The sequence below is a fragment of the Onychomys torridus genome, chromosome 23 (genome assembly GCF_903995425.1).
Source record: "Onychomys torridus chromosome 23, mOncTor1.1, whole genome shotgun sequence".
NCBI classification, from domain to species: domain Eukaryota; kingdom Metazoa; phylum Chordata; class Mammalia; order Rodentia; family Cricetidae; genus Onychomys; species Onychomys torridus.
In genome coordinates this window covers 55,370,546-55,393,215 of record NC_050465.1, presented here as the reverse complement: position 1 = coordinate 55,393,215, position 22,670 = coordinate 55,370,546, and the positions used below count along the sequence as shown (strand labels likewise).

General features: G+C 39.7%; 1 protein-coding gene across 5 annotated transcripts in view; it reads left to right on the top strand.

Annotated features, from left to right (window-relative positions):
- Nucleotides 1-19,888, top strand: part of Bard1 (BRCA1 associated RING domain 1) — a 72,237-nt gene extending 52,349 nt beyond the window's left edge. For 4 of the 5 annotated variants that reach the window (XM_036173482.1, XM_036173480.1, XM_036173481.1 and 1 more), the window contains 3 exons: nt 430-522; nt 16,983-17,080; nt 18,370-19,888. In XM_036173482.1, the coding sequence (XP_036029375.1) occupies nt 430-522; nt 16,983-17,080; nt 18,370-18,702 (524 nt within the window). In that variant the 3' untranslated portion in view covers nt 18,703-19,888. The remainder of the gene's footprint in view (nt 1-429; nt 523-16,982; nt 17,081-18,369) is intronic. The other variant, XM_036173483.1, reaches the window with a different exon arrangement.
- The last annotated feature ends 2,782 nt before the right edge of the window (nt 19,889-22,670 follow it).

Here is a 22,670-nt window from a genome sequence, read left to right as displayed (position 1 = left end):
TAAGAAATGTAAAGTGTTTATTTTACTTGTTTTTGTGGTACCAGGAATAAACCCAGGCTGTTTCCATGCTAGTAGTCAAGTGCACTACCACACAACTACATCCTTAACAGGAACTGTAAAGTTAAGCCTTATACATATTGTAGGATAGAACACTATTAAGAGATTTGAGTTTATTAGTAAAGTATAATGTAGTGTGATACCACAAATAATTTGAAAATAACTGAAAAACGTGTATTTGTTAATATGCTTTTGCGATCTATTTTTCATGTTGATGGCTAAGTTAAAAAGTACTGAATAAAAGCAACATTATACTCATATAAAAGTTGGCTTTGATGAATACTTAAGTGGAAGTTAATAAAATAGACTTAACTGGTTATAGAACAATAAGGAATTACTTTGGTTTCTCCTTACTGCTTTTTTGTGTCTTAGTAACCCATGTCATTGTGCCTGATGGTGAGGCTCAAAGTACTCTGAAGTGTATGCTGGGGATTCTCAATGGATGCTGGCTCCTCAAGTTTGACTGTAAGTACTGGAGTTGGGAGGATTACTAGACTAGGTAGTATACGCCTGTGCCTTCAGATAGTCACTGCTTTCAAAAGGATTCTCGTATAATTGCTTCCTTACAGATATTTTTAATAAATGTGCATATAAATATGCTCTGATTTGAAGGTAGTTTTATTCTGCAATACCAAGTATATTATTAAAGAATTAATGTAGTTTGTTGTTAACTTTGAAGTCTAAACAGTCCATATTAATGTTAAATGGTATATTTGACAAAAATGTACTCATGTTTTAAATCCATTGCATGGTGTATCTATGAAGTGAAATTAACATTGCTTTCCATTTAAAATTTCTACAGTATTACCCGTTTAACAGTCTTTTAATCTCGTGGCTGACTCAGTCCTTTCAGGCAGCTGTTGGGGAATTTACCGTTTTATTCTACTTGATGTGATTACAGCAGCCCTTACCTCAACCTCCACTGAAACTGTATCTCTGTCTTACTTGTTGGCAGTCAGATGCCATCACCCTCACAGCTACCTTCTCCAGTGTTGCTGTAGCTTCTCTTCAAGCATCCCCCATTTCCTCCCTCCAAACCCTCTCTTCCCTCTTCCTAGTTCTTTTCTATTCCTTGGTTCCTCAAGTACCTGCTTTTTGGTATGGTAGGCTAAAATATGATGGCAGATGCACCAGCTATTATTAAGCACTTCTTTAGAAAGGTAAGTGGCTGCAAAGGACTGACAGGGAGGTCTTATGATATATAGTTGAGAACTTTGATGTTGCTTATGCTCAGGAATGATTGAGGGCCAAAATTTCTCAGACCTGCCACACACATCTGTGCACATGGAGTTGCTCTGTATTGTGATTTATTAATCCTCTAGAGCTGGATGCTGATGCTGGACACTGCGGTCTCCTGTAATGATAATTATACCAAAGCAGAAGAATGAGTATGTTGATTTTAAGAAATACATTGTATATTAAAATTCATTAGAAATCCAGGCTTTGTGCTTTGAAGGCCTTGTGGTAGAGTGATTATCAAGATCTTAAGTTTGCAGTTGATTTGATTTGAAGAGCAGTTTGATGTCAGCCGGCAGCATCGGCTTCCACTTGCTCCCTGTGGTACTAGTCAGTTCTCTGGGATGTAACTCACCATGATGAGACACCATGCCATCTTTCTCATCATTCTCTGTTAATAGTTGCTTGCTATCAGTCAAAACCAGCTTGAGAAGTATGCTAATTGATTGACAATATGTCTGTGTTTGAACTTTATTTTACCTTTTTTGTCTATAGTAAGACTCTGAGTCTCAGTATTTAAAAACTTCAAATGCCTCCAAGGTTATGGCTTCTTTTGTACCACACCTAGGCCAGAACCATTGCCAATGGTTAGAATTAGTTGATTTTCATAATAACAAGATCTTATTAATAAAGAAAGAATGTGGGATTTTGAATAATCTGTTTCTGAACTTTGCATCTATTTCTTAAGAATTTGCTGAACTGGCATTGGATACATGTACAGGCTATAATCCACTTCCATAAGACCTACCTTCCGTAGGAAATGTGGGTTTTGCCACTTTAATGGCTTGGCCATGTCATTTTTATAGAATCGTGGATAGACTCAAGCTGACTTAATTGTGTGATATTTGGTGATTCTCATAGTAGTGAATGTATCTGCTAATGCTGTTGGTTCTTTTAGGATAGAGGATGGATAGAATCTCTTATTAAAGTTCATTTGTTCATATTTTCTAATATAGAGCCCAAGGAGAAATACGTTCAAAGTTTGAAGCAAGTATTTAGGTAGTCCCTAGATCGCTGGGATTATCAAAATAAGTCATATACTCTCAAGGTCTTTCTTTCATAACAGAGATTCCTCAGTCTGTTTTTAGTGCCAGGCATCTCTATTTTATTGGAAAATGTTTCAGAGCAATTCAGAACTATCTGAAAATCATATATATTAGAGAAAAATGAAGGGGATTACTCATTTCAAAATTAATTATAAAGATGATGCATGACTTACTAAAACTTTCTTGTTTAAGATTCTAAGCATTAGTTTGTTGGTAGATAAAATTGTTAATTGGAATGACTATTTATAAGCTTTAATATTAACGTTTTATGGTGTTTTCCATAAACCAAAGAAGAATTTTTTATCATGTGTGTACATGTCCTTGTGTGTGGAGGTGAGAGGCTGATGGCAGGTGTACTAGGCTCCCACATTTCTTTTTGAGACAGTGTCCTGGAATTTCAGTGAACCAGGCACTCAGAGATTAGTGGGACAGGCTCAGCACCGACTGGAAATCTGTCTGTCTCTCCAACTGTTTCCCACTTCACTGTACTAGTGTTTACCCCAGACCAGTTATTCTCAAACTTCCTAAGGCCTTTAATACGGCTCCTCATGTTGTGCTGACCCCAACTATAACATTATTTTCACTGCTACTTCATAACTGTCATTTTGCTACTGTTAGGAGATGTAAATGTCTGATATGTAGGATGGTCTTAAGTGACCTTTGTGAAAGAATCTTTCAATCCCCATAGGGCTCATGGCCACAGGTTGAGAACCACTGTTCTAGACTTTTGTCTGTGAACTGATAAGGAAGAGCAGAGAGGGTACTCTTTAGTGTTGTTTTCTGATTGGTTGGTTGATTTGAATGATGAACTCTAAGGAGACAGCCACCAAGTAACCTCATGATCAGCTTAACAGAGTCATTTTTTCCTATTAGAGTTCCTTTTAAAAGTGCTGTAGAGTTTTAAAGATTAATGTAACTTCTGTTTTGCTCAATAAACTTTGCCAACTAATAAAATGTAAATAGATACCAAAACATTTCTGTAAAGTAAGACTGATTAGGAAAGTATGTTTCTAGAAGTCTCATTGAGTGGGACAAGGTGGCACAGGCCTGTTCTCCAGCATTTGGAAAGCTGAGGCAAGAGGAAAAGGAATTCAGAGCTATCCTTGGCTACAGAAAGAGTTCCCAGCTAGCTGTTCTGAATAGACTCTCTATCAAGCAAGTTAACAAACAGCAAAAAAGAAATCTCCCATCGAAGATTCTTTAATTATAAAAAAGATTTTTAAAAAAGAGAAAAAGGACTATTTTGCTGGGCAGTGATGGTGCACGTCTTTAATCACAGCACTTGGAAGGCAGAAGCAAGCAGGTCTCTGAGTTCTAGGCCAGCCTGGTCTAGAGTGAATTCTAGGACAGCCAGAGCTACACAGAGAAACCCTGTCTCAAAAACCAAGTTGTGGGGGGACCTGTTTTTCTGATAATTTATTTAAAGTAGGCAATGCAAGTGGAATGAAAATGTGTCTGTGTTACAGTAGCAAGAAGAGGAGAATGACCTGGGTAGGCCTAAAACAGTGTGTCTTTATCACGACTACTGTCGGAATGTGAGCACACAGAAAATACATGGGGGCCTACAGAAGAGGATTGTTTGCCTGTTTTGAAATGGACTTCCTATATAGTCCAGGCTGGCCTCAAACCTTCCTTTTTCCTGCCTGTGCCTTGAGTATGAATGCTGGGATTACAGTCAAGGGTGCCCATATTCTGATTCATTTTTAACAGTTTTCAAAAGAATATCTGCCTACTGTATTAAATCTACATCTTCTAGCAATAAATTCAAACCTTCATGTTCTAATACCAATTAGAAAATGTTTTTCATTTTTGTCTTTTCCAAAGATTAGTTAGACTGCTCAGGGCTTTGATCTTACAAAGAGAAATTAAAACCTGCATTTGTAATGTTTCCTACCTATCATAAGAGAGCTTTTAAGTTTGTTTTGCAGATCTAGAAAGTTAAATATTTGACTGAAAAACACTGAGCATAAGTTTTCTAATTGTCAGGAGAATCTTTGGATATTAGACAATTTGTTCTTTAAACAGACAGTTTTGATATTATTCACAGTACAGGTATCAGTACTAATACCCAAGTTTTGTTTAAAACATTTTTATGATATACTAATACATTTTGTGATAGGATTGGTTTGCTTTTTCGTATGCATTACATAAAATAAATTCAGCATTTTGTCTCAAGAAGTATATATTTATGTATAAATATACTTATAACTAGAATATTAACATGAAGAATAGGAGAAAAGTAAATGATGACTGTAGATGGAAGTTTCTGCCCGATCCCACAGCTGTTGAGTCCCAAATAAACACACACAGGCTTATATTAATTACAAACTGTTTGGCCTATTGCTCAGGCTTATAACTGACTAACTCTTATGCTTAAATTTACCCATAATTCTAGTCTATGTTTAGCCATGTGGCTTGGTATCTTTTCTCAGTCCAGCATTCTCATCTCACTGTCTCTGTGTCTGGCTGGCAACTCCATTTCTGCCTTGCCTCTTCCCAACCTTCTCCTGGTCTGGTCACCCCACCTACACTTCCTGCCTGGCTACTGGCCAGTCAGCATTTTATTAAACCAATAGGAGTGACAGATCCTGCAGTGTCCAAGAGCATTATCCCCCTGCCGATTATTAAGAAGTACTTAGGATACAATCTACTGTCCTATGACAGTATTTTCAGTGATATTCCAAACTGGATGTTTATGATGATGTGTGCTGGTTAGTTTTTTATCACTTGACACAGCTAGGGTCATCTGGGAAGGGGGAGTCTCAGTTGAGAAAATACCTTCATCAGATTAGCCTTTGGGCAAGTCAGTGGGGCATTTCTTCATTAATGATTATAGTGGAAAGGCCCCCCCGCTCCTTGTCAGTGGTGTTACCCTCGGGTAGGTAGGCCTGGGTCAGAAAGAAAGGTAGCTGAGTAAGCCAGGGAGAGTAAGCCAGGAAGTAACATTCCTCCATTGTTCTGCTCCAGTTCCTCTCTCCAGATACTGGGAGTGTCATGCCCTGTGTCCCACCTCCACCCTGTCCCATCCCTAAATGCAGGCCCTGACCTCCTCAGTGATCAGGATGTGATCAGGACATGTAAGCCAAATAAACCTTTTCCTTTCCATGTTGCTTTTGGATCATGGCAACAGAGAAACCTACTTAGGACAGAATGAACGGAACATCTAGGTTTTCTTTTTACACTTTGAGCCTTCATTTTTCATTCACTCTTTTCATCCAGTGAGCTCATTTCTCTGTTGCTTACCTGCCACCTGACTCCTGAGAGATTGTGGTGACAGTATGCTTTGTTATCTTCCATTTTGTCTTTGTGTAGAAAGTGAATTTTTTTAAGTGTAACTCAATCATAGTCTATTTATTTGACTAAAAATTCTAATATAAACACATTTGCAAAGGAAGATTCCTTTGGTGTTACAGCCTGAGTGTCAATTTTTAACTGAATCAGACAGGAATTCCATGGATGTTTATTTATTGTCATTCTGAGTGACATAGATTCCTAGTTTAGTTCCAATGCCATATCTATTCAGACTCATGGTTTTGACGTGGAGTGATGTTTCTGTATTCTAACTTTCTTAAAGGAAATTTGCTGACTGAGAATGATATTTAGTTCCATGCTTTCAGTTGGGAAGAGCCAGGAACCCCAGAACAATAAGTTTGTTAGAATCCACGACTTTTTACTGCTCTAGCTTTTGAAGACAGTGAAGACACTTCTTTGCTCTCCATGTAAGACAGCCTTCTCTTCCTGTGAGCACTCTACAAATCCCTATCTTTAAGTTCTGTTCATGTTGATGCATTCTTTCATTTTTTGTGTAGCTGTGGGTTTGTGGTAGTTTGAATGTAACTGTCACTCATAATCTCATAGGACAGGGCACTAGTAGAAGGTATGGCTTTGTTGGAGTGGGTGTGGCTTTGTTAGAGGAAGTGTGTCACTGTGGGGGTAGGCTTTGAGGTTTCCTTTGCTCAGGATCCCACCCAGTGTCTCAGTTGTCTTCCTGTGGCCTGCATGTCAAGATGTAGCCAGCACCATGTCTACCTGCCTGCTGCCCATGCTCCCTGCCATCAAGATAGTGGACTGAACCTTTGAAACTGTTAGTGAACTCCCCACCCCCACCCAATTAAACGTTTTCCTTTATAAGAGCTGCTGTGGTCATGGTGTCTTTTCACAGCAATAGAAACCCTAACCAAGACAGGGTTCAAGGGCACTCCTTTTTACTCTATTTCCTTTGTTGATTCTTTTCTCCCAAGCTTCAGAAAAATTACTCAGCTCAATATAAATTGATGATCATCTGTGTATCTAAAATGAAGATATATCTACAGATTATGTTTTTATGGGCTGGAGACAGGAATAGATGCTAAAGGAATGCTTTTCTTTTAAAATCTCTTTTTAAAACTCCTGATGTAGCCCTGACAGTCATAAGCTGCCTGAATATGCAGAGACCCTGGCCTTGCCAAGGTGGCCAGAGCTGCTCTCATGACTTTCCGTGAATGATTTTGAGCTAAGTAGTACTTTGGGAACTGTGCTTCTCCTGCATACATAGAAAAATAACACATTTTCGAGGCCAAAAGAAAACTAGCATGGAATAGTAGACATGGTCAAGAATCGAGCTGGACTCAGAGTCTGTCTGTCTGAACAAGTGACTTGTTCCCTTGTCCCTGCAAAGTGATAGCTTCAGGGAAAATCTTGGTAGAAAATGTTCAAGGTAATGAAGATGGAATAAAGTGTACATTATATGAGAATAGACTTGAACACATTCAAAGTATGTACAGTTATGGCAGATGAAGAAATCTGTGTTTACATATATAACTATCAAGTCAGTCTAGTTTGAAAATTACTAGTGGAGAAAACAAGCAAAACTATGATCTTGAATTTGCTTTTTTCTTCAAAAGGAAAAATAGAAGTATCTTTCTGCCAAACTTTCAATAGCAAATGATAGCATAATGTTGGGCTTTATTAAACATTTAAGATAGATAAGAAATAATTGGATTAAATTTTAAGAAGTAGCATTAAATTGTTGGTAAATGACTTGTGTTTAAACTAATGATGTAAATATAGGGATTAGGAATTATGGCATTTATTATACTTTATATGAGTAAATGAATAGGAATGTTTTTAAGTTATATTTTAGAGATTTAAAAAAAAAAACCTCCAAATGGAAAGTAGGTTAAGAATTCCTGTTGCTTTTGCCTAATTTCTGTGGAATAAATGAAAGTTTCAAATATCTATTATTTTAAATAAATAATATTTGTCTGGTGGATTCTTTCATTTCATTGCTGATATTACTGTGTTTAATTACTGCAAGTTTAGAGTATCTCATGTATGTTCTTTTACTTAGTGGATCGTTTATTTGATTAATCTCAAAGGAGGTTCACAAAGATTGAAGTTGGGGTTGTGGCAAATATCTATTGGATAGTATGTCTTCATTCTGGAACTTGGGGTGCCGGGTTACGGTGGCAATTTGGGCATCAGCTTAGATAAACTCCTTGACCCATTGAAGGCAAAGATAAATGTTTTTATTGTTCTCTACCCTTCTCCTGGCAGAGGCCTCAGCACTTTGCCCATGCATTGTGCTTTTGGCTAGTCTCTTAAAAATGACTGTTTTCCTGTTTAATTCTTAATAAATGGGTCACGTGGTCTACGGTAAGAGAAATAGGACATATCTACTCTAAATACAGATAGCTGGTGTTTCTTGAGGTGGTTTTTTTCATACCCAAGAAAAAGACTGAAGGAAAAGCCAATGAGGAGTTGGAAGATATCTGAGTTTTGATCTCAGTTGAGTCCCCAGGAAAACCATTTCTATCTCTGAGGATTTCTGTAGTCTGTTTGATCTGAGTAGGCATTGGAGTTGCAACCTGAGGAGTAGATATCACTCAGCTGCAGAACTTCCCTGGCTTTTCTGTGCTGTGATAACAGCTTTAGAAAAGGACTTTGTTACCATCATCACCCAGTTCTAGACCTGGAACTACTCGGTTTTCTTTAACTGATACTGAGTGGTGTGAGAGCTTCAGAAGAATGTTTCTTTAGCTCAGACCCTGTGATTAGAGCACTGAACTTTCTTGGGAGTCTCTTGTTGGCAGAGGCTAGCCCAGCACACCTGTGGGTTAGCAGCAGAAGTGGATGCCCCCTGTGGTCACAGTCCCTGTGCTAGTGCATCCACTCTCTCCTGCCCTGTTCCTCCCTTGCTCACACTAAGGCTGGTCACCTAAATGAAGAACAGAGTGCTGAGTTCAAGGACCTTTCTCTTTATCCGATAAAGATGGCAATGATACCATAAAAACAAAAGAACTTGGGATTGTCATGAGGTCACTGTGTCAAAACCCAGGAGAAGCTGAATAGCAGGATCTGCTCAGTGAAGTAGATCCTATTGGGATTGGCACTATCCACTTCTGAAGTCTTAGACCATGATGGCTAGAAAAAGTGAAACATAGAGCTGGCAAAGAAATCTGTGAAGTGCTCCAAGTCTTTGACAAGGATGGTGATGGCTACATCAGTCCGGCACAACTGTGTCACATCACGACAAACTTAGAAGAAAAATAACAGATGAAATGATCAGAAAAGCAAGATGGGGATGGGCAAAGTCCACAGAAGATTTGGGGCATGTGATGACCGCAAATGAAGACTTATTTTCAGCTACATTCCCCCATGTGCAACAATCACACTGATTCTTTTACTTACCTCTTGCAAGGAAAAGGGTCATGTATTGTTTTTATATAGCAAAAATGGATGTCAGAGAACCTTCCACTCATTCACAAAATCTGCATGTATTACCTTGTGGTCCTGTCCCTTAAAGATCATGGTTCACATCAGTTTTACAGTAAAAATACATAGTTTACTTCAGGATGACGTACAGAAAGTGGCTGAACTTGAAACACAGCCCTAGATGTAGGATGGTCCTTTGTATTTCCATGTGTTTCAACCCCATGGTGACTTGCCTCAGCACGTTACTGAGTTCTGTGTGCGTTGCACTAGCGTGGGGTGAGTGTCAGGCTGCCACACACTGTTAGTAAGACAGCCTTGCCGAAGAAACATTTCTGGCCTCTGTCCTTACACCTTGTGACTCTGTGGCCTGAAGGCCACAGAAAGGCTGTAACTGTGAACCTGAGCACAGCCATCAACATTGATTGGTCTTCAGGAAAACGGATCTGGATCCATTCCAACTTGTAAACACTCCTCTTATTTTTTCCAATAAAAAAAACTAACTTAAGGTTACTTATCAGCTGCTATAGAGCTGAAGATTTTGTGAGCCAGGGCATAAGCACTGGTCCCTTCTGATAGAAAACCATGCTACCCTCTCGATGGATATTTTCTGTCTCACATCTCCTGAGCTTTACTTAGCAAACTCTGTATATCCAGGCTGTGTTCTGTTAACTGGCAACAGCACATTGTTTGAATCAACAGATAACATTGTGAGAGTTAAAAAAATAATCAGCCAAATAACCTTCCAAACAGATAAAGCAGCCCTCACAGGCACCAAGCACCTGATTCTGTAATTGTCTGCTGGCTACTCCTGATACAGTAGTCATTGCCACACTGGTATTCAGCTACAGAGTGTACTGATCTGCAGATAGAATCAGGAGTGGATGGGTCCATGTGCTCAGTGATACAAAGGAAAATAATAGCTCAGATATCAAAGAATGAGTTTGTTGATGATTTTGCAAGAATGCTGGTACCTTTCAGGTTCACATTTTGTATACAAACAGCATGTGGCCAGTATACTAGGCATTGTTGCCAGGATAGTATTTTGATCTAGTCACAAATTTTGAGTCTCATTTTCAATATACAGTAAACTTCATTCCACATACACTCCCCTTTCTTTTGAAACAAGGTCTCACTCTTTAGCTGAGGCTCTCCTAGAACTTAGTGAGCAATCCAGGCTGGCCTCAAACTCACAGCAGTCCTCCTGCCTCGGCCTCTTCCAGATGTGAGCCATCATACACAGCCAAAGTTAATATATTAATATTAGCTACATCAGGTAGCATTTTAGCCATCAATTATTTAAAATAATACTATTTAAAATACTTCATTGCGTGCCAAACAATAATTTATAAGTTGGAATAATAAGATTTAGGACTTCAGCTCAGCAAACTCAAATGATATAATCTTAAAAACTGGGGGAAAGATACTTGAACACCAAAACACAGGCAAAACCAACAAAGTAATAATCATACAAATAGGGAATTATGGGAAGTTTATGAAGTGTTCAATTTCTAAGATGTGTTGTGTTTTTATTTATATGTGTGTATGAGCATGTGTGTACAGGTGCCCACAGAGGCCAGAAGAGGTGTGGGATCCTCCAGATGTGCAGCACAGGCAGTTGTGAGCTGCCTGATATGGGTGTGGAATCTCACTTTTATCCTCTGCAAGAACAGCAAGGGTTCTGAGCCTCTGAAACATCTCTGTAGTCCCTTGTTGTTGAATTTTAATGCACATTAACAATCCTAAAGGAAGGGAAGAGTCTATTGACAGCACTCCACTTTGGGAGAAACGGGGTATTCAGTTGCTAACATTTTCTTTTTTAATATTATGCAATTTCTTGGAACACTCAAAGCAGCTTAAAATCATTTGATATATTCACAGTCATGCCTTTCACAGTCCAAGGTTTAGCTTGCATACCAAAAATATATTTTTATGAAAAATGCACAGGCTTTAAAAAGCTAAGCAGTCTTGGGTTCAGATTCTCATTCTACCACATGTACTAGCTAAATGACTTTGAACCAGCCAACTACATTGTGCTTTAGTTCTCTGAAACGGAAATAATGCACAGTAAATCCCATTGTTGTGGATTCTACATTTTTGAATTTGCTTTACATGCTAAATTTTGTAATCCCCAAGTCAGTATTTAAAAAGCCTTTGTAGCCGGGTGGAGTATCTTGGGATTTGAGATGCAGATGAACATGCTCCCAGCTGAGACCAAGCTTGTGGTTCTCTGACTTCTCTGTTCAGCTGCACACTGTTAACAAGGGGCTCTTTGAGTATGCAGAGTTTATTTCTCATGTTTTTGTGTTGGTGAGTCCGTGCTTAAAATAGTTCCCAAGTATAGTGCTACAAAGCTGTTCACCATTCCAGATGCAAAAAGATGATCTAGAGCAAACATTTGGAGGCGGATCTTTATCCATGTCCAAATTTGAATGTTGTTCCAATGTTAATGAAAGGTATAGTGGAAGAACTATGGTGATTTAAACACTTATAGAACATGAAGTATTCATCAGTTTACAAAAATGTTGGATCCAAAGTCTCACAGGAGACCAGCACTGCATTTCCAGAGTAGTCTGAGCATCTCCACACTGAGTGTTTGCAGCTTCTTTCTACAGAATGCCTACTGTAGGTAAGGAACACGAATCACACCAGTCTTGCTGAGTACAGGGACCAGCACACAGAGTAAAACAGAGGTGGGAGCTGCAATCCCTAACCGTTGTCAGCATGGGCACAGTGCCAGCATCACTGGTGGGACAGCAGGATGGCCCAGCAGGTGTCAAGCCTGATGATCTGAGTGTGATCCTTGGGCCCCAATGTGGTAAGAAGGAAGCAGCTCCTGTAGGTTGACCCCTGACCTCCACCAGTGTGTGCGCTCTCATACACATATAACAAAGTAAATAAAAATAAGTGAGGGCTGGAGAGATGGCTCAGATGTTGAGAGCACTGGCTGCTCTCCCTGAGATCCTGAGTTCAATTCCCAGCAACCATATGTTGGCTCACAACCATCTATCATGAGATCTGGTGCCCTCTTCTGGAGAGCAGGAATATATGCAGACAGAACACTGTGTACATAATAAATAAATCTTAAAAAAATAATTAAAATGATTTTTAAAATAAAGTTAAGCTATTTTAAAAAGAAAATGCAGTAAATTGTATTTGTTAGTGTTTTGTCTTTTTTTCCCCTGTAATTTCATCAGAAACCATTAGTGTGTAGTTTTAGCTAGTTAAGAAATCTATTTCTTTTAATGTTCTTTGGTTAGGCCCTGTGCTCATTACTATTTTATTATTTAAATAGTGGGGAATTCATATTTTCAGAGTATTAGACAGTACTTCTGCATTTGGATTATAACAGTGCATCTGTTGCTGGGATGACTGAGATTACCAAGCATCCATAGATTTCATAAAGTACTGTTGCTGTGGTGGCTTTGCATTAATGAAAATGAATGAAAAGAAGGTGTTTTCGAAAAGATTTACAGGTACTAAGAATAAAACAACACATAAGCAAATCCCTTCTATTCATAGTCTACTCATCTCTATCCAAGGAAGTATTGAAACAGTTTGTTTTTCCATATTTCCTGAATGATATTCTAATTTTCCTCTCAACATTTAATATTTTATTTTTATTTAATACCAGAGATGAAAGAATTAAAACTAGCTGTGCACAATTTCCTGCCTCACTACAAATTTTACATTTCCCTTCACTATCACAGCCAAACTACTAATACTTCTAGAATATTTCAGCAGCAATTTAAAAAAAAAAAGGTAAATTGGTCTAGAATTGTGTTTTAGAAATAAGTATGCATTCAAATATTTTTACTAAAAAAATCCAATTATTTTTGCTTTTAGTATATCTGAACTAAATGTGAAATGTAATGGAATTTTTTTCTTTTAAATTGCCTCTCTGTCAATCTGCTATAACCTATTCTTCTGAAGGTTTGTAATTAGATTGGGAGAGGGAAAGGTGAATCTCAAAAGCATGGATCTGCTTGTGTCCGACTGTATCCTTGACCCCAGTTCCATAACTGGCTTTGTAACAGAAATGCAGATTATGCTGAGCTCTGGGAGTTACTGAACAGGAGTAGAGCCTGCCCCTTGGCATCATGCGTGCCTTGGCTTGAGCTGCCTGGCATCCTACTGACATCCTTCATATCTTTGACACATATGTACCTGTGAAAGTTTATAATGGATTAGGACAGTAGAGCTGTAAAATTACATTCATTCTAATTAAGAACTCACTAAAGCCTTCCAATTTTAATGGAAGTTCAAAGTAAGTTTTTGCAACAAGAAAGTATATAGAACTTCTTTATAGAGACATGACAAGTTCAATTTGCAAATAGTAGGTGCTTAATAATAAAGCTGCAGAAGGCCCTTAGGAGGAAGGCTGTGTGAGCAAGTCGGCAGCTTCTGTTTTCCTTTGTTTATCAGTGATCTTGGCAAATCAAAGCTCACACTACATCTATATATTTGTTTATTCATTCATTCATTTATTAAAAGATGTCATGAGTTTCTATTTTTGTCTTTTACTTGCATGTTTGCAGATTGACTCATAGATGTTTCTATAGTCTAGCTTTGAGTAAGAAAAAAGCACGCTTAAGAATAGTTCCCTCAAGGTCTAGGTCAGGTTGGAATCAGCTGTCCCCCACTCTTGGGAAGTAGGGATCGTCTTACATGTCACCTTCATGGTCTTTTCTCGTCCTCACTCAGTTCTGTTTATTTCAAGCACAACGTGGGACACTTCTGGTGCTGGCAGCGGACTGACACTTGGTTCCAGGCCAGGCCTGCCCAGAAATGAACCTTTTATGGCTCTCTATAGAGTCAAGGCCAAGGTGCCACCCTTTCTTGGAGTCCAGTCACTGGCAGTGTTCCCTCTTAGGATGTTAATATATTTCTAGCGCATGTGTCTGATTTTCAGTATATGTTTATATAGATGCAGATTCCTTCTGGATAGGTTTTAGATAGCAGTAGTTGAGGAGGTCACATTTTGATATCCGAAACTACTTTAAAATAGCTAGGAATTTGAACTGTAACTCTGATTTTATTATTAGGTTTTAATTATTCCTACTTTCCTGTTTTCTCAGTGATGAAATTGAGGTCATGGAGTAAAATAATCTCAAAGACAAATAGAAAATTGTCTGGAGATTTTGTTTTTATAATGAAGATAGTTTATTTTAAGATCCATTTTGAGATCATGATTTTCAGGCTTTCAATAGATCCTTTATTTTTAAGTTTATTATTTGTAATGTCTCTAATCAGAATAGAATTAGATCAGTTCTTCCCTCCCTTTCCTTCCTCCAGCCCCTCCCACTCACCCCTTTCCCAACCCTCCACTCCCCCCGCTCTCAAGTTGATAGTCTCATTTGCTTTATAACTGTTAAACCCACACGTGTACGTATGTGCACGAAGAGATATAAGTAGAACCTGTCGAGTCTGGTTTTGTTATTTGTGTGTATATGGTTTCGAGGCTGACCACTCTGCACTGCTCAGCCTATGAGGAGGCTCATCCCAGGAGAGGCTGATCCTAGGAGAAGCTGATGACAGTTACCTCACCAAGTTTTCCCTCTCCCATGTTAGCGTGTCCATTACTGTACTGTTGTTCCTGCCCTATTTCACAGCGTACCTCTTGGTTTTCTGGCTCTTCTTCCATGATATTCCCTGAGCCATCTACACAGGAATTCCTCACTATAGTCTGTTGATCTCTACATTGTATCCAGTTGCAGTTTTACAGAGAGGCTTCTTTGAATGGGGAAGAGTAGTTGCACTTATCTGGGGTATAAGGATAAGATCTGAAACCTATTAAGGAATTATACTGGAATAGCAAAGTAGCAGTAGAAGATTCTTTTCTGAGGCCCATGACCTCACCAGCCCCAGAAAGCTGGCTAGGTTTCCAATACCAGGCACAGTTTCCCTCCTGGTGAATGGGGCCTTAGTCCAATTAGACAGCTGTTTATTGACACCTTTATGCATATCTTGCCATGCTGGTAGTCGTCATGGTTCATAGGTGTTGTAGCTGGGTAGGACTGTTAATTGCTTATGTCTCTTGGCAGTTTGCATAGTGTATTCTGGAATCATGAAAGCTATCCTGGAGGGAAGATGCTTTCAGGTCAGATTCAGCTTGAGTCATCTGAGCCTTGTGGCCCAAGGATGCAGTGTTCTTAAGCATTGGGGCCCAATCCTGAGAGGAAACCAAGGGCTTCCTTGATAACTGTATTGCTTTGGAAGTCATTTGGACTATTGGTGATATGTTGTGTACCCTTTGCCTGAAGATTAGAGCGACAAAGGAACAAGCCATCTCTTAGCTCTAGGACTCCTCATTAGGATTTGTGTTATACTGACCAACTCTTCAAAAGGAGATTTCTTGTGTCTGGTACTGGGGTTTTTGTTAGTTTGTGGCTTTGCAGGAAACATTGTCAGCCCAACTGGCTTAACTTCCTCATACATATGTTCACACATATATATGTATATACATACATGTATGTGTTGTACATAATTTTCAGTAGTTATAAAATAATAAGATTCCTTGATGCTTGATCAAACAACATTGGCATTACTTGTCCCTCAAACCCTCATTCTCCATCTGTATGGACATCCCTCTATCCTTCCTGATTGGAGCCCCTTCCTGTTATCCATTCTTCCTGCATATTACCTGTACCCTGCCATTCTCTACCAAGGGCCTCCCCTGCCTGAGGTCTTTTTACTTTTCTGGTGTCTCTGGTTACTACATGTTGTGTGCTCAGATCTGAAGAGTTGAGGCTAGGAATTACTAACAAGAGAGTTGCATTTGTGTTTGTGGGTCTGGGTTACCCCATTTCTTGCATTTTATGCATAGGAACTTGTGAGACAGGTGGTATTGTTAATTCTGCTTTTATTTCTTTCCACAGGCAACAAAACTATGCCTTATGAGTTTATGTAATTATACCATGGCACTAAGTCATTTGACTTGAAATCTCAAGTTTAGTTGTATGAATTCAACCAACCCAGCCGTGCCGCACACGCACACGCACACACTCCATCCTAAAGTGCTGCTGCTGTTGCTTAGGTTGTATTGTCCTATGTGATTGGTCTTGGGTGTATTATTTTTAGCAGGTAGCCACGCAGTTGATGGTGACTGTCACTGTCCCTGCTTAGGTTCTTTCTCACTATACAGCAAGAGTGCATGCCTTTTAAGCTGAAACTGTGAGCACACTTGCCTAATCCATAGGAAGAATTCTTTCTCCAGAGAATAGCAAGCCGACTTCTCTACAGGAGTGATGTCAGGTCCCAGGCATGTCATGGGCTCTGCTCAGCATTTATTTTAACAGGCTCTGCTGAGCCCCTGTTATGTGGCTAGCTGGGGAAGGTGCTGTGGACAAATGCAGTTTCTTAACATCGGGTCTCTAACGGGACCATAGTTGGCAAAATGAGCAGATTGTTAAATGTTCAGTTCAGACTTGACTGAACTTACTCATTGCTTAAAATCTTCCATAGGAAGGAAGGATGGATTTCTTACTGTTTTTTTTAAGTACAGAAAGCTAATTTTATCATATTTTCTTTAATTTTTCTATGTGGCTTGTGCACGCATGTGTTGATATCAGAGGCAGACATTGGGTCTCCTCTGTCATCCTCCACCATTTTTTTGAGACAGGGTCACTCTTGGAACCTGGAGCTTACCATTTTAGCTAGGCTAACTTGCCCTTGACCGCTGGGGGATCTGCTTGCTTTCCACAACCCTAGTACCGAGATTACAGGTACATGCTGCCACACAATTGGGGATCCAGACTCAGTTCCTCATACTTGCATGGCACACGGTTCACTGTCTCTCCAGCCCTAACTTTTATTGTGTTTTCTTTTGTTATAATTGGGATTTTAAGATTTCAGAGTTTTTAGGATATTTAGGGCAACCATGAGGAAGAGACTAACTTAGATGAATTTCACAGATGCTCACCTGCTATTTGATTACTCCTCATTTCTTGTCAGGGGTGAAAGCCTGTCTGCACAGCAAAGTACGTGAACAGGAAGAAAAGTATGAAGTTCCTGGAGGTCCGCAGAGGAGCAGGCTCAACAGAGAGCAGCTGGTATTTTCTTTTAGATACTACTTGCTTGTTCTTATGGCTTCACATCATTATCACCATCAGGAAAACTTTGCCCTTTCAGCCAGTGCAGGTGACTGATTAAAATTTTAATTGTGCTTATTTCAAGCACTTGATTCTGAAAGATGATCACGGTGTGCAGTAAAATCCAGAAGGTAATAATTTCATACTGTTAATGGATTTTTGGCAACTTGAACATTCCCATAAAGCTTTCAGAATCTGAGGTAAATCTCAGATACAGGAAGTAGCTTGAAAGAAGAGTTACAGCTGCTGCTCGGATTTAGTTACCATATGTTTTTATTGCCACATACTGCAGTTTTAATGGACAATATTCCATTATTCTGTCTATATATAAGTATGGTAGAAATGACAAAGACGTTTTCTAATTGAATTTGTTGCCATGACTTCATAATCTGTTGCATACTGGCAGTGCATCTCTGGAACCCTGAGGCCACACTCCTACCATGGCTGCCCAGGAGCCCTTCGGTAGCATGTAGGGACCTGAATGTGGAGGAACAGAACTGAACTCTGTGGGAAAAACGCTGCCCTTATAGTTTAAACCCAGCCTGGCATTACTAATGCTTACTTCCGATATCTTAGAATTTGAGAGATTTAAATCCTACCCAGGTGGACAAGAATCCTGATGGAAGAAATTTGATGAAAAGTTGTGTTTTTGTTTTTTTAAATTTTGGAAAGGGTCTTACTATATAGTACAGGCTGACCTTGAACTTGCTTTACTCTTTCTTGGCTAGCCTTAGTGATAGGATTATAGGTGCATACTGCTATGCCTGGCTGTAAGTTGTTTTTTGTTTTTGTTTTGTTTTTCATTACAAAGCACATCTGAAATTTTAGGAGAGTAAAAAGGAATCAGGCAGTGGCTGAATATTAGATGAAAAAAATCATAAGTAAGAAACTCTTATTTTCATGGCTGGAGAGTTAAGAGCATTGGCTGTTCTTCCAGAGGACCTGGACTCAGTTCCCAGCACACACATGGCAGTTCACAACTGTCTGTAATTCCATCTCCAGAGGATCTGACACCCTCATATAAACAAACATACATGCAAGCAAAACACCAATGCACATAAAATGAGAATAAATAAATTAAAAAAAGGAAACTCTTTATTTTCTAAGTATGCTTCCTGATCCAGTTAGTGTGATTGAAGTACAATTTATGCCAGCCCCTCATTAGGATACTTCGTACTGACTCCTGACTAGTTATATAATGTTTTAAAATATGTTGATCTACCTCTAACATTGTTTTCTTGCCCTTTCAGTTGCCAAAGCTGTTTGATGGCTGCTACTTCTTTTTGGCGGGAAACTTCAAACATCATCCAAAGGATGACCTCCTTAAGCTCATTGCTGCAGCAGGAGGCAAGATGCTCAGTAGAAAGCCCAAGCCCGACAGTGACGTGACTCAGACCATCAACACAGTTGCATACCATGCCAAACCTGATTCTGACCAGCGCTTCTGTACCCAATACATCGTCTATGAAGATCTGTTTAATTGTCGCCCAGAAAGGGTTCGGCAGGGCAAAGTCTGGATGGCTCCTTCCACCTGGCTTATCAGCTGTGTAATGGCCTTTGAATTGCTGCCTCTTGACAGCTGAGTGTCATACATGAACATTTTAAGTTGAACATGCATGGTTACCTGCCATTGTGATGTGTTTGATCATTCGAGTTTTATGGATAGGTAGAACCATTGTATTTCCCCCCTTTGAATTGCTAACTAAAACAACTGATGCTAGATTAGGAATTCATTTAGATGCCAAAATTGCTTTCAAGATTTTTTGTTCTCTTGAGGTTGGGGCTGCAGAGTCTTCATGAACCATGCATGAGGCACAGGGTTCCATACTGGGAACTGCAAGGAAGTTTTTCATTTTACAAGTGGCCTCTGATTTTTGATTGATCATGTTGTCTTTCAATTTTATCAGCATATATCAAAGATTAATAATTAGTGAGATGACATCAGAACTACTTGTTAAATCTGTAAGTGGTCTATCATTAATATAGCATCTTCTAGTTAACACTATCATCAGATGATTTATCCTGCCTTTGTTTTAATGATAATAGAGCATCTATCTAAGTTTGCCACTATAGTTAAAAAGTTCTATTTGCAGTTATCTTTTTCTTACATTGTGTTTTAGTTTCTTATATTTTCTTGGCCTTCATGTTTATTCATTTTTAAAATCTGTGTACACATTAGGAAATCATGATTTGAACCATTGTTAGTGACAAAATCATCTGTATGCTTGTGTTCATGCTTTTATTGTGCACATTTGCTGTCTGTCTACTGTGCATCTGTGCACACCTCTTTTCTGTAACTTATTTTAGTTTCAGTATTTCTTAGAAGGTCTTGCCAGTTTAGAAAACTGTCAACATCAATTCATTAGATGAGAAGAAACATTCCGTTTATGGTAGATCTTTCTGAGCATTACTAAAGTAAGTCTCTGTAAGGATTAATCCCCTCCCTCTCCCTCCCTCCCTTCCTTCCTTCCTTCTTTCTCTCCTTTCCTCCTCCCTTTTATTTGTGATGCTGGGTAAGGGAGTCAGGATCTTGTGCATGCTGGGTAGTTACCTACCACAAAACTGTTTTCAGCCCAGGTTTGATCCTCCTCTTCCTCCTCCTCTTCCTCCTCCTCTTCCTCCTCCTCCTCCTCTTCCTCCTCCTCTTCTTCTTTTGGTGGGTGAGGAGGTTGGAATGGGGGGCCTTGTACATGCCAGGAAACTGAGCTATACTCCCAACCCTGTATTTATTTTGAGACTGTCTTACTGAGTTATCCAGATTGGCCTTGAATTCACTCAGTTTTAATTTCTTTATAAAGTTTTTAGGTTGGCGAGTATGCAAAAGTTGGAGATGGGTTGATTCCTAACATTTTCACCATATCCTACACACAGGCCATAGAAATAAATATGGAGGTATGAGTGAGAAGAGCATCCTCTCAATATGGAAGTAGCCAAGGCAGAGAAGGGAGGGTATTGTGTGAACATGTGCACACTGGCGGCGTATCCTCTCTAGCCTGCATGTCCTCATTGAGAATAGACAGGATCTATATTCAGCTTCACTGAGTAGGACTGAGATATTGCAGACACAGTATTTCCATAGGGTAGCTCTTCAGTGTGCCAGCTGGCTGCTTCAGGGAGGTAAGGACTGAGTTCATGAAGGAGACACCTTTGGCTTGTTTGCTGGACTTAAAGTCACACAGCGGAGTCACCGTTCCCGTCAATTCCTAGGGATGACCCATTGTGCTGCCCTGCTGTTTGCTTTGGGAGCTGCTCATCCTGTCTCACATACCATCCTTCTAGCTCCTTTACTGCCTTTTCGTTCCACGCTGCCTCCTGCTTCCAAGAATTGGTATCAAAGGCTTTCAAGCGCTCCGTTTGCTCTTCTCCATTTACAGATACTTTCAGCCTCTGATTGCAATAGATCCACTTCTGAAATAGCTGCGTAACTGTCCATTGGACCATTACTCTCCAGGTAGTGTTTCCCATACGTCACTCTAGCAACGGCATCCAGAGTTGGTTTATGTGAAGTAGTACTTGACGTTGTACTTCCTTCTGTACAAATGCTTATAATTTTTATTTTTCCCTAATGGATTTAAACTTAATTCTTATTTAGTGTAAATCATTAAAATCATTTGTGCTTGTATCTGTGTCTTCTGTAAAAATGACTTATGTCCATATTGAAGAATGAGACTCAGCATGACTCCTGAAGAAGCCTTCCAGCTGTGGTTTTGTATGGTTTCTTAAAGCACTGCATGCATTAGTTACTTTTCTCCGCTTTTCTGCTTCCTAACTATGAGAGAAGATTATTCTGGCTTTCGGTTCTGGGTACAGTCCATCCTGGTGGGGAAATTGGACATCAAGAGTTGTAACCAGCTGCCACATCCATTGGTAGGAAGCAGAAACATGAATTCTGGTGCTCAGCACGCGCTCTCTCCCTCCTGCTCCCCCTTCCTCCTCCTGTCATCCAGTTAAAGCCCTTAACCCATGAAATGATGCCAGGCCACCCATATTCAAGAAAGGCCTCTCCCCTGTACTTAACCTAATTTAGACAGTTCCTCACAGACATGCCCAGAGGCTTTTCTATTAGGTGATTCTGATCCTGTCAGACTGACAGTGTTAACCATCACAGGTGGCTTTTGGTGCTGGGAAATTTCTGTTTGAGTGGCCATGTGGGAGAATTGAAGTCACTGGCTTGTTCTGACTTGGCCAGGCTTAAAAGATCCATGACTAAGATGCAGCCCATAAGGAGGCTCCTACACAGATTGTGAAGTCAGACTGTCTGGTTTTATTGTTGGTTTTCTAGTTTAGCTACCTAAGCTGCCAGTTGCAGAGTTGGAGGTAGACTTTCCTTTTCATGAATCTCAAGTGTTCTGAGCATAGAGCAACTCAAGATCACCCTTCAGGACCACCGTGAGTTAGTTGACGGCTCAGAGACATCTCTAAGTGCAGCTGAGGAAAAAGTAGCTCTGATAACATAGCTTGTCTCCGACTAGAGTAGATTGGCTGTTCTTTCCTTCCGGTTGACTGCTGGCTGCCCTACGCTTTACTGGAATAAATCTTAACAGTGAGAACCTGGCACGTCTGGTGAGTTTCTTGTCTGGACTCTTCATCCCGTTCACCCTGACCAACTACTCCCATCTGTAACCTTTTCTGCACATTCCACTAAAGTCCTCTTGGGCTTTCATCCCTAAATGTAAGCATTGTTGACACCCAGAGCGCTTAGGCTCCCACATTGTAGTAATGGCCCATAGGAAGGCCTGGCTTATGCATTTTGGGCATGGTACCGCAAACAGAACTCTTAGCCTGAACCCTCGGGTACCCTTGGATAACTTCACTACATACATTAAAGAAAAGAAACCGAAGAGGAGCTTGATTCTGACTTGAGTTCCTTTGTGAGACACATTGTGGGGAACCATTCACTTACCTTCTGGCTAAAGTAATATGACCTAGATGATCCGCTCTGAGTAGAATCTGAAGGGTCTTGGGGTTCACTTAGCTTTGTGTTTCTCAGAAACTGCTAATAAGTGTTAGATAGTTTAGAAATTTTGAAAAGAAAAAAAAAGGGGGGGATTGGGAGTGGAGAGACAGCTCATGGGTTAACAGTGTCCGGGCTGCTCTTGCACAGGGTCTGGGAATAACTCCCAGTATACACATGGAAGTTTACAACTGTATCTATGACTCCACAGGATCTGATGCCTTTTGGCCTCCACAAGCACTCTACAAACTATACCTATGTGGTACACAGACATACATATTCAGTCAAACATTTTTAAAATTAAAATCTTTTTTAAAATTTCAGGAAACATTGTGCCAAACCTAGGATTCATAACTAAGTTTTACATTACTTTTTATAGTGCTAAAAATAAATGAACACCGTCGAAAGGGCTATGTACATAGTCCACTCACCACAAGCCTGGCCACTTTCACTTTTTTTTTTTTAGGATTTAGAACTTCAGAGTTAACCCATTTCTTGGAATAACAATCGCCACACCTGCTTTTTACTCTTCTTTAAGCATGCATATGGTCTGCCCTCAGTATCACTGGGAATTTGTTCTCAGAACCCCCTTAATTG